Source organism: Phoenix dactylifera, chromosome 8 (assembly GCF_009389715.1).
Source record: "Phoenix dactylifera cultivar Barhee BC4 chromosome 8, palm_55x_up_171113_PBpolish2nd_filt_p, whole genome shotgun sequence".
In the NCBI taxonomy this organism is placed as follows: domain Eukaryota; kingdom Viridiplantae; phylum Streptophyta; class Magnoliopsida; order Arecales; family Arecaceae; genus Phoenix; species Phoenix dactylifera.
In genome coordinates this window covers 3,741,754-3,760,385 of record NC_052399.1, presented here as the reverse complement: position 1 = coordinate 3,760,385, position 18,632 = coordinate 3,741,754, and the positions used below count along the sequence as shown (strand labels likewise).

Below are 18,632 nucleotides of genomic sequence, written 5' to 3'. Positions count from 1 at the left end.
TTACCCACGCAAAAATGAGACACTGCATTATATTAAATAAACTCTGATCTAAATGCAAATGCCAAAAACCAAACTCACTGCAGACGGGAATTAGCTGCCGCATATGTTACAGTTGTGCAAATATCTCTCAGTATTAGTTAACAACAACAACAACCATCTCACCAAGCGAAAAAAGGGGGAAAAAACGAGAGAGAGAGAGAGAGCAGTTAAACCTACAGACCCACCTGAAGGGCAACAACAAAGAAGAGAGCAAAAGAGCAACCAATCACCATACACCTCTTGATTCAGTTCGTCAGATTATCCAAGAAGCTCTGCAGCTCCCTCAGTCCCTCTGCCGATATACTTCTTCGAACCCGAAGCCTTGGGGCTGTCAGAGCTGGAGGCGGCCTTGTCTGGAAGCATACTACAACCACAGCAAGGTTGTCACTGCTCTTCCGCTTGAGAGCTTCATCAACAAGCTCCTTGCAGCATGTGGCAGGGTCATTGTGCTCCTGGAGCTTCCGCCGTGCAAAATCAACCGCATTCTGGCTACGGAACACATCCCAGATGCCATCACAGCCCATGATAAGGAACTCATCCTCTTCTGTAAGCTTCGTCCTCATCACCTCAGGTTCTGCACTGAGAGGTCCCAAACCACCCCGCTCCTTCATGCCTTCCATGTGCCAGTCACCAATGGCACGGGATACGTTGAGCTGCCCATTGAGGTAGCCATCATACACATATCCTCCAGAGGCTTCTATTCGCTTCCTCTCTTTGGTGCAAGCTGGTTTGTGATCCCGAGACATTTCAATGGCCTCACCCCTGCGGCAGAGCACAGCTCGGCAATCCCCAGCATTAGCAACCACCAATGACCTGTCCCACCAGCACCCAGGAAAAAAAAATCTAAGCAAAAAATAACATATTCCAAAAGAGTGGGGGGATAGAAAAGGAATCCTACCAGAGCATCATGACAGTATACATGAATAACAAATAAACAATGCCTAATTGCTTATTTTAGCAGGCTGATATCACTTAGTACAAATGAGGAAAAGTACTATGACCCACACTAGTCAGGGTGCAGCTCACACCACATTGAATGATCAGCTGCCAAAAATAATACAATTTGAATGTACTTACTGCCCACACTACTAGGTTACTGCAGCTAAAGTAGATGCCGCATGGCCCCACAGGCCCACGCACACAGGAGAAACAGTAACAAAATTACAACATAATGAACCTTGATTATGATGTATTACAATATATGTAATTCTTTTAATTAGTCCAGAGTTAGAAGAAAGCAACATTTTGATCAAAAGGGAAGAGAATAATATGAATAGAAGATTCACCTCCAAGCAATCTCCACCAAAGAAAGAAAATTTATTCTGAAATGATAAATCCTCAGCATGGACCAAAATAAAGCTATTGTCCACAAAAAGGACTAGCATAAAAGATAAAGGATTATCACTCCCAGCAATTTCACTATACGGTTCATTCGCATGAAATGCGTTAAAATCCAACCTCATTGGCAGATAATGACCCAAAAATCCTTTAATCACAATCCTAGATGATTATACCTGTAGAATGCTTTTCTTTAACATTTGAAAAAGAAAATGGATAGGGAGAGAAAAAAAGCAAACAGAAAGACCTGATGTTTAATTCTAAAAAAATAAATAAATATGTATATGAACAGACAGGATCATCTATAGGAACACTTAGACCTTGTTGACTCAGAAGGTGGTATATCAAACATTGAATTACTCCAATCTAGGGTCAACAAGTTTGACACGACTGCTAGGAGGAATTAATGGATCTGAAAAGGAAAAGAAAGACATAGGCGAGTATTAATAGATAAAGGCCTGACCTTCCAACAACAAGCGCAGCCAGTGCAGTCGTACCAGATGCGAGGGCAGAATTAACAGAGCAGGCCTCTGCAAAAGCAGTGTCCGTTTGCAAAAATGCAGATGCAAACACTCTCTCAATCTCCCTTGGGAAGTCCTCATCCTCTACAATAAATCTCGGCAAGTTGCTGCAAGCAAAGTCAGCAGCCTGCTTTCCTCCATGCCCATCAAAAACCTATCAATAGCCAGTATGCGAAAAACTTCAAGTTAGCAACAGAAGACTCTAGATTGTGGACTAAGGTGATGTTAAAACCTGAAGGAAAGAAAGAGGGAGAGCTAGTAATATGGCCTTCGCATTAGTTAGAATAGCTATCTTCTGATGATTCCCTCAACCATTCCTTGATAGCAACCAGTCAACCAGAAATATGGCAAGATATTGATTGATAAAACAGCAATTAAAGGTAGCGAACTTCCACACACAACTGACACAATAATATGTTGATAGTTCAGAATTCATTTTCTTTTTTGATTGGTCAGATCTTCGCATACCAAAGTTTCCTATTTGAATTTGTATGCAGTAAAGTATGCCAGAATAATACCCCATAAAAGGCACTGGGCCCTTCTCCAAAGTTCTTCAGCCCACAATCTTGCATGAAGTTGTCACGGCAAACAAATGCATCTTCCATACTCTGCCGGAATCCTATATCAGCCCACCCTCCAGACCGTAAAATCGGGATAAACTCAGCCTCATAATCTTCCCTACTTATTTCAGGCTCAGAGGTTGCATCCATTATTTTTGTCTTCACCTGCAAAAGCCCAGATTAGTAAGTTACACAAACCACTGAAGACGAAAATGTGGGCATTGCAACATTAATCCATCGAAATACATTTGGTTCCGCATCTCATCGACATTATCAAACTCAAGTCTCAGATCAATTTCATTACTTAAAGATAAATTTCTTTACCAAGCCACAACAAAGTTAACGAAAATGTTAACTTACGTTACACCCGTTGATAATTAGATTATTTATTTATTGATGTGAAAAAACATACTTAGCAGTGGGTGTCGAGATTGGATATCAATATTAAAACTTTTTTCTATTGATACAAATGGGGGGAAACAGACTAATAGCAGACTATAACAACTTTCCACATAATATGCAACAGAATATCAGAAACAGATCCATCCTCCAACCTTATGGTATGAACACGAAAATATAGCAATCATATATCAGATTCAACCTTTCAAAGAGCAGAAGAAGAAAAAGAATTATAGCCACTTTGTGGCATATACAAGGACAAAGGGAAGAGCCAAAGAGGAAGTGGAGGAAGAAGAGAATCAGACTGCATGAAGTAGATTAACCCTTATCAGATTTTCTCCCTCAGATGTATACCAGATGCAGTAAGTATGGAGAAGTAAAGCCAAATTTATTTCTCTTGATCCTTGAATATTAAGCCTACAATCATCATTACTTCTTTATGACACACCCTTGCCCTTCCTCTTTTTTTTATTGCCTTCATTTTTATTCTTCATTTTCACCTTCACCTTCCACTTGCTCTTTTCATCAATTGAATAATAAAAATCTAAGCCTACAATCATCATTTCTTTTCATTTGTACCTATTAATCATGTTGCCTAATTTTAGATTTTTATTATTTTATCTTTCAGCAAAAATAATAAAAATCTAAAATTAGGCAACATGATTAATAGGTACATCTCTCAAGTTCCATCTAGTTGTCTGATTTCCTGTATCTGTTCTAATTTATACTTCTCCATCAATCTGTGTTCCTCCTTCAAGTCTTCAATTACCCCTTGTGAACTGGTAGCTTACATACACTTCAGGAGTTACTATGCAGAACTTCTGAATTATGTGTGAGACAGAGTAAATTTTAGTTATTATGCTTCAGTATGGAAATATTAGCTTGCTATGCAAAAGCTAACATGATGTTTTTTTTATTCACGGTGAAGTGGTAATCAAATGGTCTAATATGTTTTCACGTTTTACAAATTTAAGGATTTAATTATTTAACGAATTTTTGAAAGCCAGCATCATACGTTCCTTCCAAGGGCTTAAGTATATCAATATGTGATATAATTGTAACTGCAGTGCTAACCTGCAATCAGGAAGATCAACACTCGGGTGACTTGACTTCAGCTTACAAGGTTGTATGTACGTATGTATGCATGCATGTACGCATGTATGTTGTATATATGACATCGGAATCAATATGCTATGCCGACTTACTAAATTGACACACTGTGAAACCATTAACAGATGCTACAGAATAAGTAATAATAATTTTGCATGAACAGTATCGAGAAAAGCATGAAAGCCGCTTGACAAAATGACCCTGTATAACCAACGTTGTGAGGAAACATGCTCTTCTACTAACAAGGACGCCATCAATTCCTGTTGCAAACTAAGGTGAGTAGCAAATTATCAATGCTTTGACGCGATCCATGCTTTGATAGTTATATATATGTTGTATGATATTGGAATCAATATACTACGCCGACTCACTAAATTGACGGAGATCGCGAAACCAGAATAAGTAATAATAATTTTGGATGAACAGTGACCAGAAAAGCATGAAAGCCGCTTGACAAAATGACCCTGTGTAAAACCAACATCGAGAGGAAACATACTCCTCTACTAACATCAACGCAATAAATTTCTTTTGCAAACAAAGGCGAGTAACAAATTATCAACGTTTTGTTAGCAACATTTTGAAGAAAAAAAAAATGTAGGCACGGATTAAATTTCAAATCTTGCAATACTTATATAAGCACGGCTCCAAAAATACAAAGGGAAAGGGAAAAAGGGAAGCAAGAATAAGGATTTCAAATATTACATTATTGAGTTACAGAAAAACGCAAAAAAGGAGACAACTTTTTGACATTACATCCGAGGATAATCTCACAAGACTTCCACAAAACCACGAAAAAATCAATGACTAGTCAAGAACAGTGAAGCGACACCCAAAGAGCCCACGAGTTATCAACAGGAAAACGGAATTCAGAAGAAGAAGACGACGAAGGAGGAGAATGGAGGACTTACGAGAGAGCTGTGTGGAAGAAGCGTGGGCTTGCAAGAGGACCCCAGGTGGGCCGCGTTGAGGCACCGGGGATAGGATCCGGAGAGCGGATTCGGCGGGCGGCCGTCGCCAGGGCTCCCATTCTCTCCACCTCTCATGCTCCCCTCCATCTCGCCGCCCTCCCGTCACATCCCTCGACCCGAAGACCTTCGGAAATTTTAGGGTTGCGAAGAGAGATCGAAAGCGTGAGAAGGAATCGCGGAGGAAAGCGGGCGCGGCGGTTTAGTTCAAAGGGTTTTTAGGGTTTCCCATGCGAACAGAAGTAAGAAAGGAAAACAGCGGGCGCGGAGATGTATCGAATTAAAAGAGCCAATGGAAAAAAAAATAAGGAGAAGTTAATTAGGATTGGGAATTGGATGGATCGACCCAAAAGGGAAATCCCGCTGGAGATTAGTAGGTTGACAGCTGGCGCAGGCGAGGGATATTCGATGGAGGATTGTGAGATGCGGGTTACAGCGGAGCCGCGAAGGAGAGACGCGTTTGGACGGATGAGAGAGACGGACGGTTGAACGACATGTATGCGATTAATCGCAGCATCACGGCATCAATCGCCTGTCTCGTCTACTTGGGTGGCTTGGATCGTTTGTTCCCATTAAAATGTTTATGCACGCGATTGGACGACGGAATTCTGAGGGTCTGACAGAAGCACTCGCGTTTTCAGCTTCCGTTTCTTTTCTTTTTTTTTAATTAAATATCGGCTCGTGCTCTTTTTGTCGGTCTCCGATTTGACTGATCCACTCCGGCCGCAACCCCTTCGCTCAAATCCATGCGAGGAGTCTCCATCGAACCAGATCCCGCGAGCCCGGGGTGCCACGCTGAGAATACGGCTCCTATCTGGCCCCACATAAGAAGACAAATTGTATTACTAATTTGATTATTTTTTTATTTTTTTTTGCTGCATACCACTCGAAGAATTTTATCTGAATGGACTACCATATTTGATCCTTTTTGTTTTCTGACTTTGTTGCTTGCATTCATACTCGTCGGATGTAAATTGTACCGGAAAAAAAAGTCAAGCATATTTAACTTTGAGACTTGTACATATATTTTTCCATCTCTCCATCTCAAAGTCCAACGCAGCCTATGTTTTTCCAAATAGAGATGCTGGAACACTGTTTACTAACAAACCTTTTAAAAAAAAATAAAAAAAGTTCAAAAATGCATTTTAATTAGGTTCGTGGCCGAGTCCATGCAAGGAGTATCCATCAAAAAAGATGCCATGTGTTGAACCTGGAGGCTAGCTCTCAAAAGAGGGTGTTTTCTTCTCTCTTTTTTTCCAGAAAAAAAGCCAAAATGAAGTTGACATTCGGATGGTATCCTGAAGTAATTGTCCAGAGAAAACCATCTTGAAGTATATCTTGCTTCATTAAAACTTTAATTTTTCCTACACCATCAATTGTGGCCCGATTTGGAATTACGTTCTCTTTGAAATTATGTGCTAAATATTCACATGAAATGATAACTTGTCAACTGTTAAAAGCTATCACCAATCCAATCCAATCGCACCGGATTAAATTATTAAAGCGCTGCATAAGAAAAAACAATCTTGATATATATGTAAATGCCCATGCCATGAGATCGATCATTATTCTAGTTTTGATACTATGATTTATCCTTGCAACCATTGCAAAAGATCAACAATGTTTTTTGCTTTCTTTTGGGTAAAGAGGTCATCAATGTCAACGAGGCATCATTGCCAACCCCAAACTTGAGTTTTAGCATTACAAATATCAAAAATTCTTCATCAAGAGGATAAGCCTATCTTAACATGGACCAATATTGATAGTTAAGGACTTCTGCCCTGTTTGAGGGAGCTGTTGGCAGCAGAACTTTTGGAAGTAGAGCTTTTGCAGGTAGAGCTTTCTGAAGTAAAGCTTTCTGAAGAAAAGCTTTTATAAAAAGTTGTTTGCCGTTTGATAACTACATTTTAACATGTGTTTGGTAAGTAAATTGAGAAAGTACTTTTGTATGACAAAATGACTATAAAAAATATTATATAGTATTATACAACAGACTATAATAAAATATAATATGTATTAATACATAAATATATGATATAGTATAATATTACTGTAATGTAATATAATATTTGAAGATCCCAGTGAGATTTTGATATTTAAAAAGCCATTAAGGATATGTTATTGTACTAATGAGTTTATGTTCAGTGTTTCAGAAAAATGTCGAAATAATTCAAGATAAATTAGCAAGAACTAATTTGAAAAGACTTTGGATTAGTAAATGGCCAAGGAACAGTCCTCGAGTCGACTCAAGAAAGATTCGAGTCGACTCTGGCACAAACAGGATTGTTGGCACTCTTCTGGCACGCTAAGGAGCCAACTCATGTTTGAGCTCGAGTCGACTCCATCAAAGTGCGAGTCGACTCCAAAAGATCAAGAGACGACTCCCTTCACAATAAGCTAAAAGACAAAAGTTAGAAACAGTGGCCGAGTCGACTCATAATAAGCTCGAGTCGACACCTTGAGAAAAGATAGAAACTTAGTTTTCGGATAAAACAGTAGCCGAGTCGACTCCAGAAGACATCAAGTCGACTCCCTAAGAAAAAATAGAAACTTGGTTTTCGGATAAAACAATGGCCGAGTCGACTTCAAGGGACATCGAGTCGACTCTATGAGAAAAGATAGAAACTTGGTTTTCGGATGATCAATGGCCGAGTCAAATCCTAGATATATCGAATCGACTTCCTAAGAGAACAACAGAAGAGCAATTTTTCAGATGAATAAGGGCTGAGTCGACTCCAGAAATCAATGAGTCGACTCACTCAAAGAAAGAAGCTCAGATGAACAGTTAGGCGAGTCGACTCCAGAAAAGCCCAAGTCGACTCCATTGATGAACGATAGAAGATCAGTTATAAAGGACCCAAACTCGAGTCGACACCTCAGAAGTTTGAGTCGACTCCAAGTCCATACGAGCCGACTCGAAGTTTACACGAGTCGACTCCAAATCGACTGGAAGCTCTAACGGCTACATTTTCAAAAGAACAGTACGGGGGAAAAATGTTGGTAACTGCTATATTTTTGTGTCTAACGGATAGTAATGCATTCCCTCCTACTCAGAGATTATAAAAACAAAGGATTCAACAAGGGAAATAAACAAGAAAGAAAAAGAAGTGAAAAAGAGTGTTCAAAGAATACAATCAAGAGCTTGAGTCAAATAGATTTTTCGTTTTTTCTGTGAGCTATTGAATTAGAGCAAGGAGCTGAGCAAATTAGAAAAACATTCAAAGAAGAGATCCACCAACAGTCAATCTCCGGCTCAACTCAGCGCAATTCTCTCATCAACAACAATCTAAAGCGCCATCAACCATTGCTCAATCTACTGAGTTTGCTTTTATTTCAAACTAAGCAATAGTTGTTTTGTATACATTTCAATCCCTTAACTTTTGGTTAGGTTTGTTGGTGATCCCGCAAGAACCAACAATTAGGTTTGTTGGTGAGCTCGCAAAACCAACGGAAAAGTTAATTGGTGATCCTGGAAAACCAATTATAAGATTTAGATTGTGAGCCTGGAAAAACAATCCAACTGTAATCAAGCAGATTATAGTGAATTCCCAAGGAGAGCCTTGGAGAGTGGACATAGGTGCTTTGGAGTGCACCGAACCACTATAAAAGCTTGTGTCTTTGTGTGTGTGACTATTATCTCTATATTTGAGTTTTATATTTGAGTAAGTACTTAGGATTAATTTCATTTCGCTACACCATCAAGAGTTAAAATTTGAAAAATCCAATTCACCCCTCTCTTGGGTTGTCACGTTTGGATAACAATATTATTATAATATAGTAATATAATATTATCTACTATAGCATAATAATTTAACATAACATATCAATATAGTGTGATATAATATAATATAATATTATATTTATAGTATAATACAATAATAAAGATATAAAAAATTATAATTATTAGCATAAATTAATTTTTCATAATATAACATAATACTAAATTATTTAACATAATATATTAATATATTATGATAAAATATAATATTATATTATATTTATAGTATAATATAATAATAATTGTTTAAAATATTATAATTATTAGTGTAAATTAATTTTTCACCTTTCTGATGACTATTTATCTCTGTAACAAATTTCCAAACAGATTTTCAGAATTATAAAAGAACATTTTGTATAATTGTTATATTTTATTATGGGTATTTTAGTAAAAAAATATTTTTCCAATCGGGTCTAAAAGTACTTTTCTGGATAGAGCTTTTCTCAAAAAAACTATTTTTAACTTTCTGAAAAAATTAAAATAGCTTTTTAAAATTTTTACTAAATATTTTTTTTATTTAAAAATATTTTTGGTCCAAAAGCCCTTCCAAACGGGCCTTAATGGTTGGAGAAGGATATCAGCCTGATATGCACGGCAGGGCTGTGAGTCCTGCGACAATGAATTTGTTATATTTGAAATTATTACTCTAACCTTTGTTCAGTCAATTTTACTGATCAGTTCAATCAGCGAGCAGTAAAACCGGCGGAACAGCATCTGTTACGTGGAACGATGTCCTCGTGACAACTGCTACTCTAGTATACGTTATGTCGGTATAGAGCCAAATAGCCTGCGAAACCGTTCCAACGGTTGTTATAAATTTATAATTTACAACCTCGGTATTTAAAATCCAAAAATAATCCCAACCATGAAATTTTCACCACGAAACAGCAATCTCACCATTATCGCTTCTTGACACGTAGCAATTCATAAAACTCCCGTTATGTGTCAAACGATGATTCCCAGAACAAGCTGTTCTATCTTCTAATGGAAACGCAAAACTCTTACCGGCTCTAGTGTCAACCCGCCCCCTCTCCGGGGGAAATATTTTTAGAAAGACAAAAGGCACCCAAAATCCACGCGGCCCCGGAATCTTGGCTCCTCTCTCCAGGCCCCGTGGGGCCCAGAGCCTGAAACAAACTGTGTGGCTCCCTCGGTTCCAACGATCCACACCCCCATGGCAAGTGGAATCCCTCGTCGTCGCCTCATTCCCCTCCGCTGCCCGGTCGAAACAAACTTATTCCAACGGAGCAATAATCGTCCACGGCGGGCTTCAAGAGTTGTGCGAGATATCGCGAATCTAGAAGCATGCCGTGCACCCTACCTTGCCCAGTCGAACCTCTTCGTTTCCGCTGGGCGGTGGACCTCAGCCTCGCCTCTCAACCCCAAGCTAAATCTCCATTTGACCATTATTACGATCAGTTTACGGCTCTCAGGCCCTTCCCCTTCTCTCTCTTACCAGTTCCTATCAGTGAGCTCTTTGCCCGCTCCCTCAGTCTTCTCGCGAGAGAACGGAGTTCGAAGGCTCTAATCCTCTTTCTCCTCGCGTTCTCCATTCGTTGGGCTCCTCCGATGGCTTCCTCGATGGCTTCTATGTCCGGATGTATTCGCAGGGACGCCAGATTTCAGGCCTGCCATGGCCTATACAAGCAGAGCTCCTGCTCTGTTGTTACTCGAGGCCTTCAACCCCGTCCGAGTATGCGCTTCTCTCCGTTGTTTTCTACTGATTTGTTCGGATCTTTTTTCAGTGCGTTGAGAGTTTTCTCTCTGTGGTTTCGCTTTATTGCACGCCTTCTATTCGGTTTATGTTCTCTGTTTTCAAATTTATTGTTTGGATGGCCAAAAAAATGTAGTTCTGGGAAGTGTGTTTCCGGTATCGTGCGAAGGAAGAGGTCGGAGTGCTGCCGTTGCTTGCTCGATGAAGCCTCTATCGATTGTCCCAGCTTCACGGTATGGGAAAACGCAGCTGGTTGATTCAAAGTCGCATCTTTTAGATTGATTTCTTGTGTGTTTATTTGTATGGATAATATATCTAAAGGGTGGACTTCCGTTAGTTATCTAAATAGTTGTTTGTTTGAAGGAATTCTCTTTAGAAAAGGTTTGTTTTTGTTAAGGATCTTCTTTTTTTTTCGTCTGTAATTTGATCCATCAGTGAATTCAACTTTTTGACCTCCTCATATTGAATCTTCATCCTGTTACTGTCAACAAACAAAATTGCTAGTTATATGACAGGAGTCTGAAGTTGCTGATTTTGTTCCTTTTTCTTGGCTATTAATTTATCAGGACTCGGCAAGTCTTGTGTAAAGCTGAAGCAAATATTTCTGGAGACGCCCCTAATAGTGCTTCTAGTGGAATGAGCCAATATGAGAGAATAGTTGAATTGCTCACTACTCTATTCCCTGTCTGGGTAAGCCACTCTAGATCATTCTCCTTTTCGCTTGCATAGTCCAGCGAATTTTTAAGATAAACGATAAAGTGCAGTGGGCTTATATTTATTAGCTTGTTTGTTATGGCAGGTCATTATAGGCACAATTGTTGGCATATACAAGCCAGCTGCGGTAATTGTTGTCTTTCTCTAATTTGATAAACTATTTTCTTTCACATTTTAAGTTGTGGAGTTTTGGATGGAAGAGGTTTGCTCCATTTTACATTAAAGACATACGATTTCTCACTACTCAACTACTTCGATCCACCTTTAGGTTACTTGGCTGGAGACTGATCTTTTCACAGTTGGCTTGGGCTTCCTCATGCTTTCAATGGGTCTGACTTTGACATTTGAGGATTTCAGGAGATGTATGCGTAACCCATGGACAGTAAGATTCGACTCCTGTTGGGATCTTGGATAGATTACTTTTTAATGCTTTTTTAGTGATTAACATGCTTTCTTTTTGGCTTCAACAGGTTGGCATAGGATTTATTGCACAGTATTTAATCAAACCCATGTTAGGGTTCTTTATTGCAATGGTATGCTATATTAGCTGAGTCAATCAGCCCCTTTTCGGTTGGTTATAGTCTTGCTAAATTTAGGAATTCAGTTGCTTAGTTTCAGAAATGTTATTGATCGAATTTGTATATTTCCTATCCAAATTTCATCCTTTTCTTTTGGTTTTTAAATATTCTCCTTTTGGTCTAGAGTGAATTCCTATGCTAAGCATCAACAATCTCGTCATTTTACGGCCAACAATCAGTGATGTTTGCTACCAAATGTTTTTGCTAAAGTGAGATTAGTGTTGTTCCTAAACTTACTTTTCATTCCCATGCTCCCTCCTACTCTTGTCAACCCATTTACCAAGCTGCAATAATCCAAGTTTCACAACTCTAATTAAATTGCAACAAAGTAGACTGTCATTTAAATCATTCAAAAGCTTTTTATCTTAATGATTGCTATGTAGCTTGAAAATCCTAGACCAGTCAAATAGTGGGTAGAGTTCAGTAGATGCTGCTCAGTTGACCAGTGCTGACATGAGTTTGCAGAACCCTCAAAAACATTGATCGGATGACCAATTGCCGGGAACCGCTCTCTGTATTGTATCATGAAAGGTTGCTTGAACACCGTCAATTGTAAAACTCCATGTTGTTCAATTGAGATATTTCAGTGATCTGGACTTTAGCAATATTACAAACATTAATGCTCAATGGAGACTTTCAACCTGTGTTACTCTGGTTTCCTGCTATCAAACCCTGATGAAAATGTCAGTCAACTCATTTTTTTTTAGATGTCTTTATTTCTCTTATCTTTCTTATAATGATTCTCATGTCTGATTTGCAGACCTTAAAATTGTCTGCTCCTCTGGCAACTGGGCTTATTTTGGTATCATGCTGCCCTGGAGGCCAGGCTTCTAACGTTGCAACTTACATATCCAAAGGAAATGTCGCACTTTCAGTTCTCATGACAACGTAAGCTTTGTTCTTTCATCCTCATATTCATAAATGATAGGTTACTGTATGTGTATGTTGATGTATATATCAAGATGCTAAATTTATTTAAAGCAAGGGATCCGTTATTTTTGTTCTTACAAATGTATCTTTAAGCAGTAACTTTATTCATGTAAATTGTGTGTTAAGATTTATTCTGTACCTTTTGCATATTATTTACATATATGACTTTGTCAAAGCTATCTGATCTGAAAAATAAGAAAATGAATGCGCAATTTTTATGATGTCTGATGTTTTGCCCTCTAATTGTTTGATTGCATTGGTAATGAAGTAACGAATTGGGGCTTTCCTTAATGGTCATATGCCTCAGTATAGCAATCAGATGTTCTAGATCCGATTCTTGGATGGTGCATTCCCAAAAGTTTGGACCTAGGCGATTATAGTGTGGTTAGTTTCCCCTCTACATCATAATATTTCTGATGATATATGAAACATATAGTGATGCTGCTCTTGTTTATTATTGGTGGAGGTAGAGAAAGGGAGGGCATGTAAATGTGTTCTAAATTGAAAGTCAGTAAGAGAAACCTCATTCTTGAGGATCTAGTTTGAATTGCCTCTTGTTAGAGTAAGTGGCTCATATTTGAGTGGTACACTGGTATTCTTATTTGAGTGGTACACTAGTATTCTAACGGAACGGAGCAAAGCAATGGCATCTGCTTATCTTTGGAGCGATTATCTAATGTTTTATTTTACCAGGGATGCTGATAGGGGTTGGGACTCCAGGGCTAGGGTTTAACTATAAATATTTTGTAACCCTTGTTATTTTGGTGATAGTGAAATTACAGCCGTTTCGCTCCCGTGGACGTAGGCACATTGCCGAACAACGTAAAATTCATGTGTTTGATTCCTCTTCCTCTCTCAATTCTTCGCATTGTTCTTCATCATTGGATCCTGCAATTTGTGCAACACCTCTTAATACCTTTGACATATAGAACTTCCTTTTTAACTCTTAGCATCGCATGGGTGCTAATGGAACTGTAGAAGGCCCAAGCCTCCTGCTAAATGATGCTTGGTGGCATGTCTTCATTCTTCTAGAATACTGTTTTGGCATCTTTACTTTACCAAATATCATTTGCTACCGCTGTTGCTGAAGTTTAAGAGGAAAAACTAAAGGAGATGGAGTGAGAGATTCTCTCAAGTAGAATTATTGGAGATTCTTGTTCTTGGCACTTGAAACTTGGATCTTTTAATAGTTTGACCTTGCAGGGGACTAGCGGAATCCACTATTGTGCTGGTTGATCCTCAGCATCATGCCAAGTACGTTTTCAGAAGTTCAGGTGCTCTGACACCTTCGTTGATACACGTAGTTAAGAAAGGAGGATAGTCCAACTGATATATCGATGATATGGTTGCAATGAACTGAAGACCTTCAGAAAAAACCACCTCATATGAGACAGCAGCTTTTGGCCTGGATATGTATGGTTAACAATCTATATAATCCATAAAATACTATGGTTGTGGTCTAAGTTGAATTCAGGCTTGAGCGTAGTCATTAAAGCATTAATCAGAGTGTTATTTGGAGGTTCATGCATGTAGTGCCTGGATACCTTTACATTGGGTTTGGCACGTATAGACCTGGATTGGGCCTGACTGGGTCCGTGGGCAGCCCTTTTAAACTATAAATGTAACCCTGGAAACTTTAGTAGAGCCATAGTTGTTGATTCATTTTTACCTTGTAAACTTGGACTTAAAGTTAGTGAATGTGTTGTTCCACAAACATGTCATTATTCTATCGGCATTATCCAACAAGGCATAGTAATGGTTTAAATATATTCATGCTAATTTTGTATTTTCTCTTTGTTTTCTTGATTTTATCTGAACAAGCATGTTTGTTTTGTTCAAATTCTAAGACACTTCACTACCATCTTGTGAAATATTTAGTTGTTCAACAATCGGTGCTATAGTCATGACGCCACTCCTTACAAAGCTCCTCGCCGGTCAGCTTGTTCCTGTTGATGCAGCAGTAAGAACTTGCTAATTTCTTGCTAAATGCATAAAAATAAATTCAATTCTATATTTATATAACGAAGATCCTTTGCCTGGAGAATGCTGCCAATTTGATTTTGAGCTAGTGCTTCCGCATGTTCTTAAGGCAAATTCATTTTTCCCTTTCTTCAGGGTTTAGCCGTCAGCACTTTTCAGGTAGTCTTGGTGCCAACTGTTGTTGGAGGTAAGTGGATTTTTTTTTTTTTTTTTTTGAATGCTGTGCTTAACATCCGCAGTAACTTTTCATTGAATGAGATAGCTCATCTTGAAGATTTATCAAGGCTTTTGTGTTTCACTTAAGTTGGTTGTTCTTGCCAGTTTTGTCACATGAGTATTTCCCAAAACTCACTGAGCGAATAATCACTGTTACGCCATTGATTGGAGTTATCCTTACCACGCTGCTTTGTGCAAGCCCTGTAAGTGTACAAAACTGTGCCGTAAGTTTGAAGTCCTTTGTTAGCTGAAGCAATGCTGAATAATTCATTAAACTTGATCTTCATATTATTAAGTGACCCTCTTAGTAAATGAAGATTTTGCTATTTCTATATATACAAAATGATAATGAAAAAGACTTGGATGGCGACATGGGTTTGCGAATTTTATTCTGGGCATTGGATAACTGAGTTTACTCAGGCACTCCAGCTAAATCTGGCAACTTTTTAATTTTTTAAAGCAACAACATCTCATACTGGTCTTGTTATAGAAAAGTAACTGATTTTTTTTTTCTTGACTGATTGGAAAGATTGGGCAAGTTTCTGAGGTCCTGAAGGCTCAAGGGGCACAACTTATAATTCCTGTAGCTGTTCTACATGCTGCTGCATTTGCTCTTGGTTATTGGTTTTCGAGATTATCATCATTTGGTGAATCCACTTCTCGTACCATCTCAATAGAATGTGGGATGCAGGTATACGTTTAAATTTTAATTTCAAGATAATGGATCTTATGAATTAGGCAGAAGGAAAAGGTCGACTATTGCCTTGAACCAATTCTAGATTTTTGTGGGAAAACTTAAATAATCATGTGAATTACTACAATTTGCTCATAAAGGCAAAATGGCCGTGAGCTTTCTTGATGCTTTTCTTGTGGTAAGATTTCTAAATCAGTACTTTCCGTATCTTCATCTGTTTTCTACAGAGTTCTGCACTTGGGTTTCTACTTGCCCAGAAGCATTTCACAAATCCACTTGTTGCTGTTCCTTCAGCTGTGAGCGTTGTGTGCATGGCGGTATGGCTTTCTACTTTGGAACTCATTGTCTCGTGGTTTCTTTTTCACGCTTCTAATCTTTTCTGTGAAGATTTTCACTAAAAAAATGTTGCTAATAATAACATTGAGTTTTACTCTCGTCATGCATTTTGGATTTGTCTTACCTGAAAAATAAAAGTAATGATAGAAGTTTCAAAACAGCCCATCTTATGGGTTCTTGTTCTGCATTTTGATAAAAATTTGTTTTAAATGGAAAATTCTTCTATGGAATTTTTTCTGTGATGAGTTGTTTAGAACGTTTGATAGAGCCAGATACTGAAGAGACTACACCAAATGCTTCCCTAAAATCTCAAAAGTCAGACTTACAATTTTATCAAAAAAATAAAAATCTGACTTACAACATCCTTTTCTTTTTGACAGCTCGGTGGGAGCGCTCTTGCCGTTTTTTGGAGGAACAAGTCCATTCCTCTCGATGACAAGGACGATTTCGAAGAGTGAAACCAAGGAATCTGACATTATTCTCTCATTCTTATTTGAAAGTTATCCATTCAGAGGTCTAGTTTGCTATTGTAGCATCGGAAAGTAGTGTTATTTAGTGCTGCACCACTTCGTGCCATGGGAAGTTTTTGCTGTTAGCCTGTGTAAAAGCCTGATCATTTGAACCCCTAGTTAGTGATCATGTACTTATTCTGGAAGTTATTCAAGGGAGTGGAAGTCAAAGTATAAGCTCCTCGATCGGTCCTAAGAGCACAAGAAACTTAAAAGGGCACTCTCTTCAATCTGTTTGTAGAATTGTAAGATAGTTGCATGGTAAATATCTTATATGTTGTGCAATTAGTTCAGAAACATCCAGCTGAAGTTTTAAGTTCCTCTTTTCGTTGACAACTAAAGTCAGTCGCTCCATTAAAGGTCATTCTCTTTGGTCTTATATATTATGATAACCCTTCTGTCCGGTGATTCTCAAGGGACCTAGTGAGTGAACTCAAAAAAGTCCCCATTTAAGTAACATTGCAATTTTTTGTTCATTTGCTTCATCCTGCAAGAGATGTCAGCACTAAATATATACTGATATATTGGAGTTGTTGAAAATATATGTGATGGTAAATGCTTAAAGAGAAGTATGTTGTCCTCGTGGAGTCATATTTGCGGATTTCGGCCCTGTTTGGGGGAGCTGTTGGCAGTAGAGCTGTTGGAAGTAGAGCTGTTGGAAGTAGAGCTGTCTGAAGTAGAGCTGTTACAAAAAAGCTGTTTGCTGTTTGGTAACTACATTCGTAAAGTGCTGTGGTACTTTGTTTTGTGTTTGGTAAACAAACTGAGAAAGTACTTTTATATGACAAAATTACCATAAAGGACATTGCATAGTATTATACAACAGAACATAATAAAACATAACACAAATTAATACATAAATATACTATATAGTATAATATTATTGTAATATAAAATAATATTATGTTAATATAGCATAATAGTAATATAATTATTAGAGTAAATTAATATTTGGTAATATAACATAATATTAAATTATTTAACATAACATATTAATGTATTATGATATAATGTAATATATATTATATTTATAGTATAATACAATAATAAAACTATAAAATATTATAATTATTAGTATAAATTAATTTCTCATAATATAACATAATATTAAATTATTTAAAAAAACATATTAATGTATTATAATGTAATGTAATATAATACAATATTTATAGTATAATACAATAATAAAGGTATAAAATATTATAATTATTATTATAAATTAATTTTTTATAATATAACATAATATTAAATTATTTAAAATAACATATTAATGTATTATAATGTAATGTAATATAATATAATATTTATAGTATAATACAATAATAAAGGTATAAAATATTATAATTATTAGTATAAATTAATTTTCCATAATATAACATAATATTAAATTATTTAACATAACATATTAATGTATTATGATATAATATAATATGATATTATATTTATAGTATAATACAAAAATAAAGGTATAAAATATTATAATTATTAGTATAAATTAATTTTTCATAATATAACATAATATTAAATTATTTAACATAACATATTAATGTATTATGATATAATATAATATGATATTATATTTATAGTATAATACAAAAATAAAGGTATAAAATATTATAATTATTAGTATAAAATAATTTTTCATAAAATAATTTTTCGCGGTCCACAGGCTCTTCTTCGTGGTCCACGCTCGAGGAGGACCTCAGCGTGGGCCGCGAGGTTGATGATAAAAAAAAAACAATAGATTGATTTTGGAAGGTATGGAAAAGGATTAAAATTTTTTTCTTCTAAAATATGGTTCAAAAGATGCATATAAAAATTGAAAAGAAAAATACCTTTTCTTACGGAAGGGAGTCTGACGGCTTGGGTTCTTGGCGCCAGCAGATTTTTAGGTTTATACAGGGATAAACTATGTAATTATGTTATTTTAATATGGGTATTTTTGTCAAAAATACAGCTTTCCAAAAAAGCTGAAACAACTTCCTTCCAAAAGCTCCAAATTGGAGCTTCCTCCCAAAAGCTGTTTTCAGCTTCCCGCAAAAGCTAAAACAGCTTTTTGAAAAATTTACCAAACACAGTTTTTCATCTAAAAGTACTTTTGGAGGGCCAGAAAGTGCTTTCTGGCCCTCCAAAAGCTCCCCCAAATTTACCAAACACAGTTTTTCTCTAGTCATACTTTGATGCAGATGGTTGAGTTTGAACTAGTCCCGGCACGCTGCATCGGAGAATTAGTTCAAAACTATGATGTGCA

General features: G+C 37.1%; 2 protein-coding genes across 2 annotated transcripts; one reads left to right on the top strand and one right to left on the bottom strand.

Moving 5' to 3' along the window:
• LOC103717442 (probable protein phosphatase 2C 57) lies at nucleotides 1–5,364 on the bottom strand. The gene is made up of 4 exons (XM_008805824.4): nucleotides 4,876–5,364; nucleotides 2,417–2,623; nucleotides 1,841–2,052; nucleotides 1–852 (listed from the first exon to the last, which is right to left on the bottom strand). Exons 1-4 carry the CDS (start codon nucleotides 5,020–5,022, stop codon nucleotides 285–287), a joined length of 1,134 nt encoding a protein of 377 aa, XP_008804046.1. The 5' UTR covers nucleotides 5,023–5,364; the 3' UTR covers nucleotides 1–284.
• Nucleotides 5,365–10,000: 4,636 nt separating this feature from the next.
• LOC103717443 (probable sodium/metabolite cotransporter BASS2, chloroplastic) lies at nucleotides 10,001–16,760 on the top strand. Its single transcript, XM_008805825.4, has 13 exons — nucleotides 10,001–10,403; nucleotides 10,561–10,657; nucleotides 10,991–11,114; nucleotides 11,224–11,265; nucleotides 11,407–11,520; nucleotides 11,609–11,671; nucleotides 12,477–12,604; nucleotides 14,525–14,606; nucleotides 14,762–14,813; nucleotides 14,948–15,045; nucleotides 15,372–15,533; nucleotides 15,764–15,853; nucleotides 16,253–16,760. Exons 1-13 carry the CDS (start codon nucleotides 10,016–10,018, stop codon nucleotides 16,328–16,330), a joined length of 1,518 nt encoding a protein of 505 aa, XP_008804047.3. The 5' UTR covers nucleotides 10,001–10,015; the 3' UTR covers nucleotides 16,331–16,760.
• The last annotated feature ends 1,872 nt before the right edge of the window (nucleotides 16,761–18,632 follow it).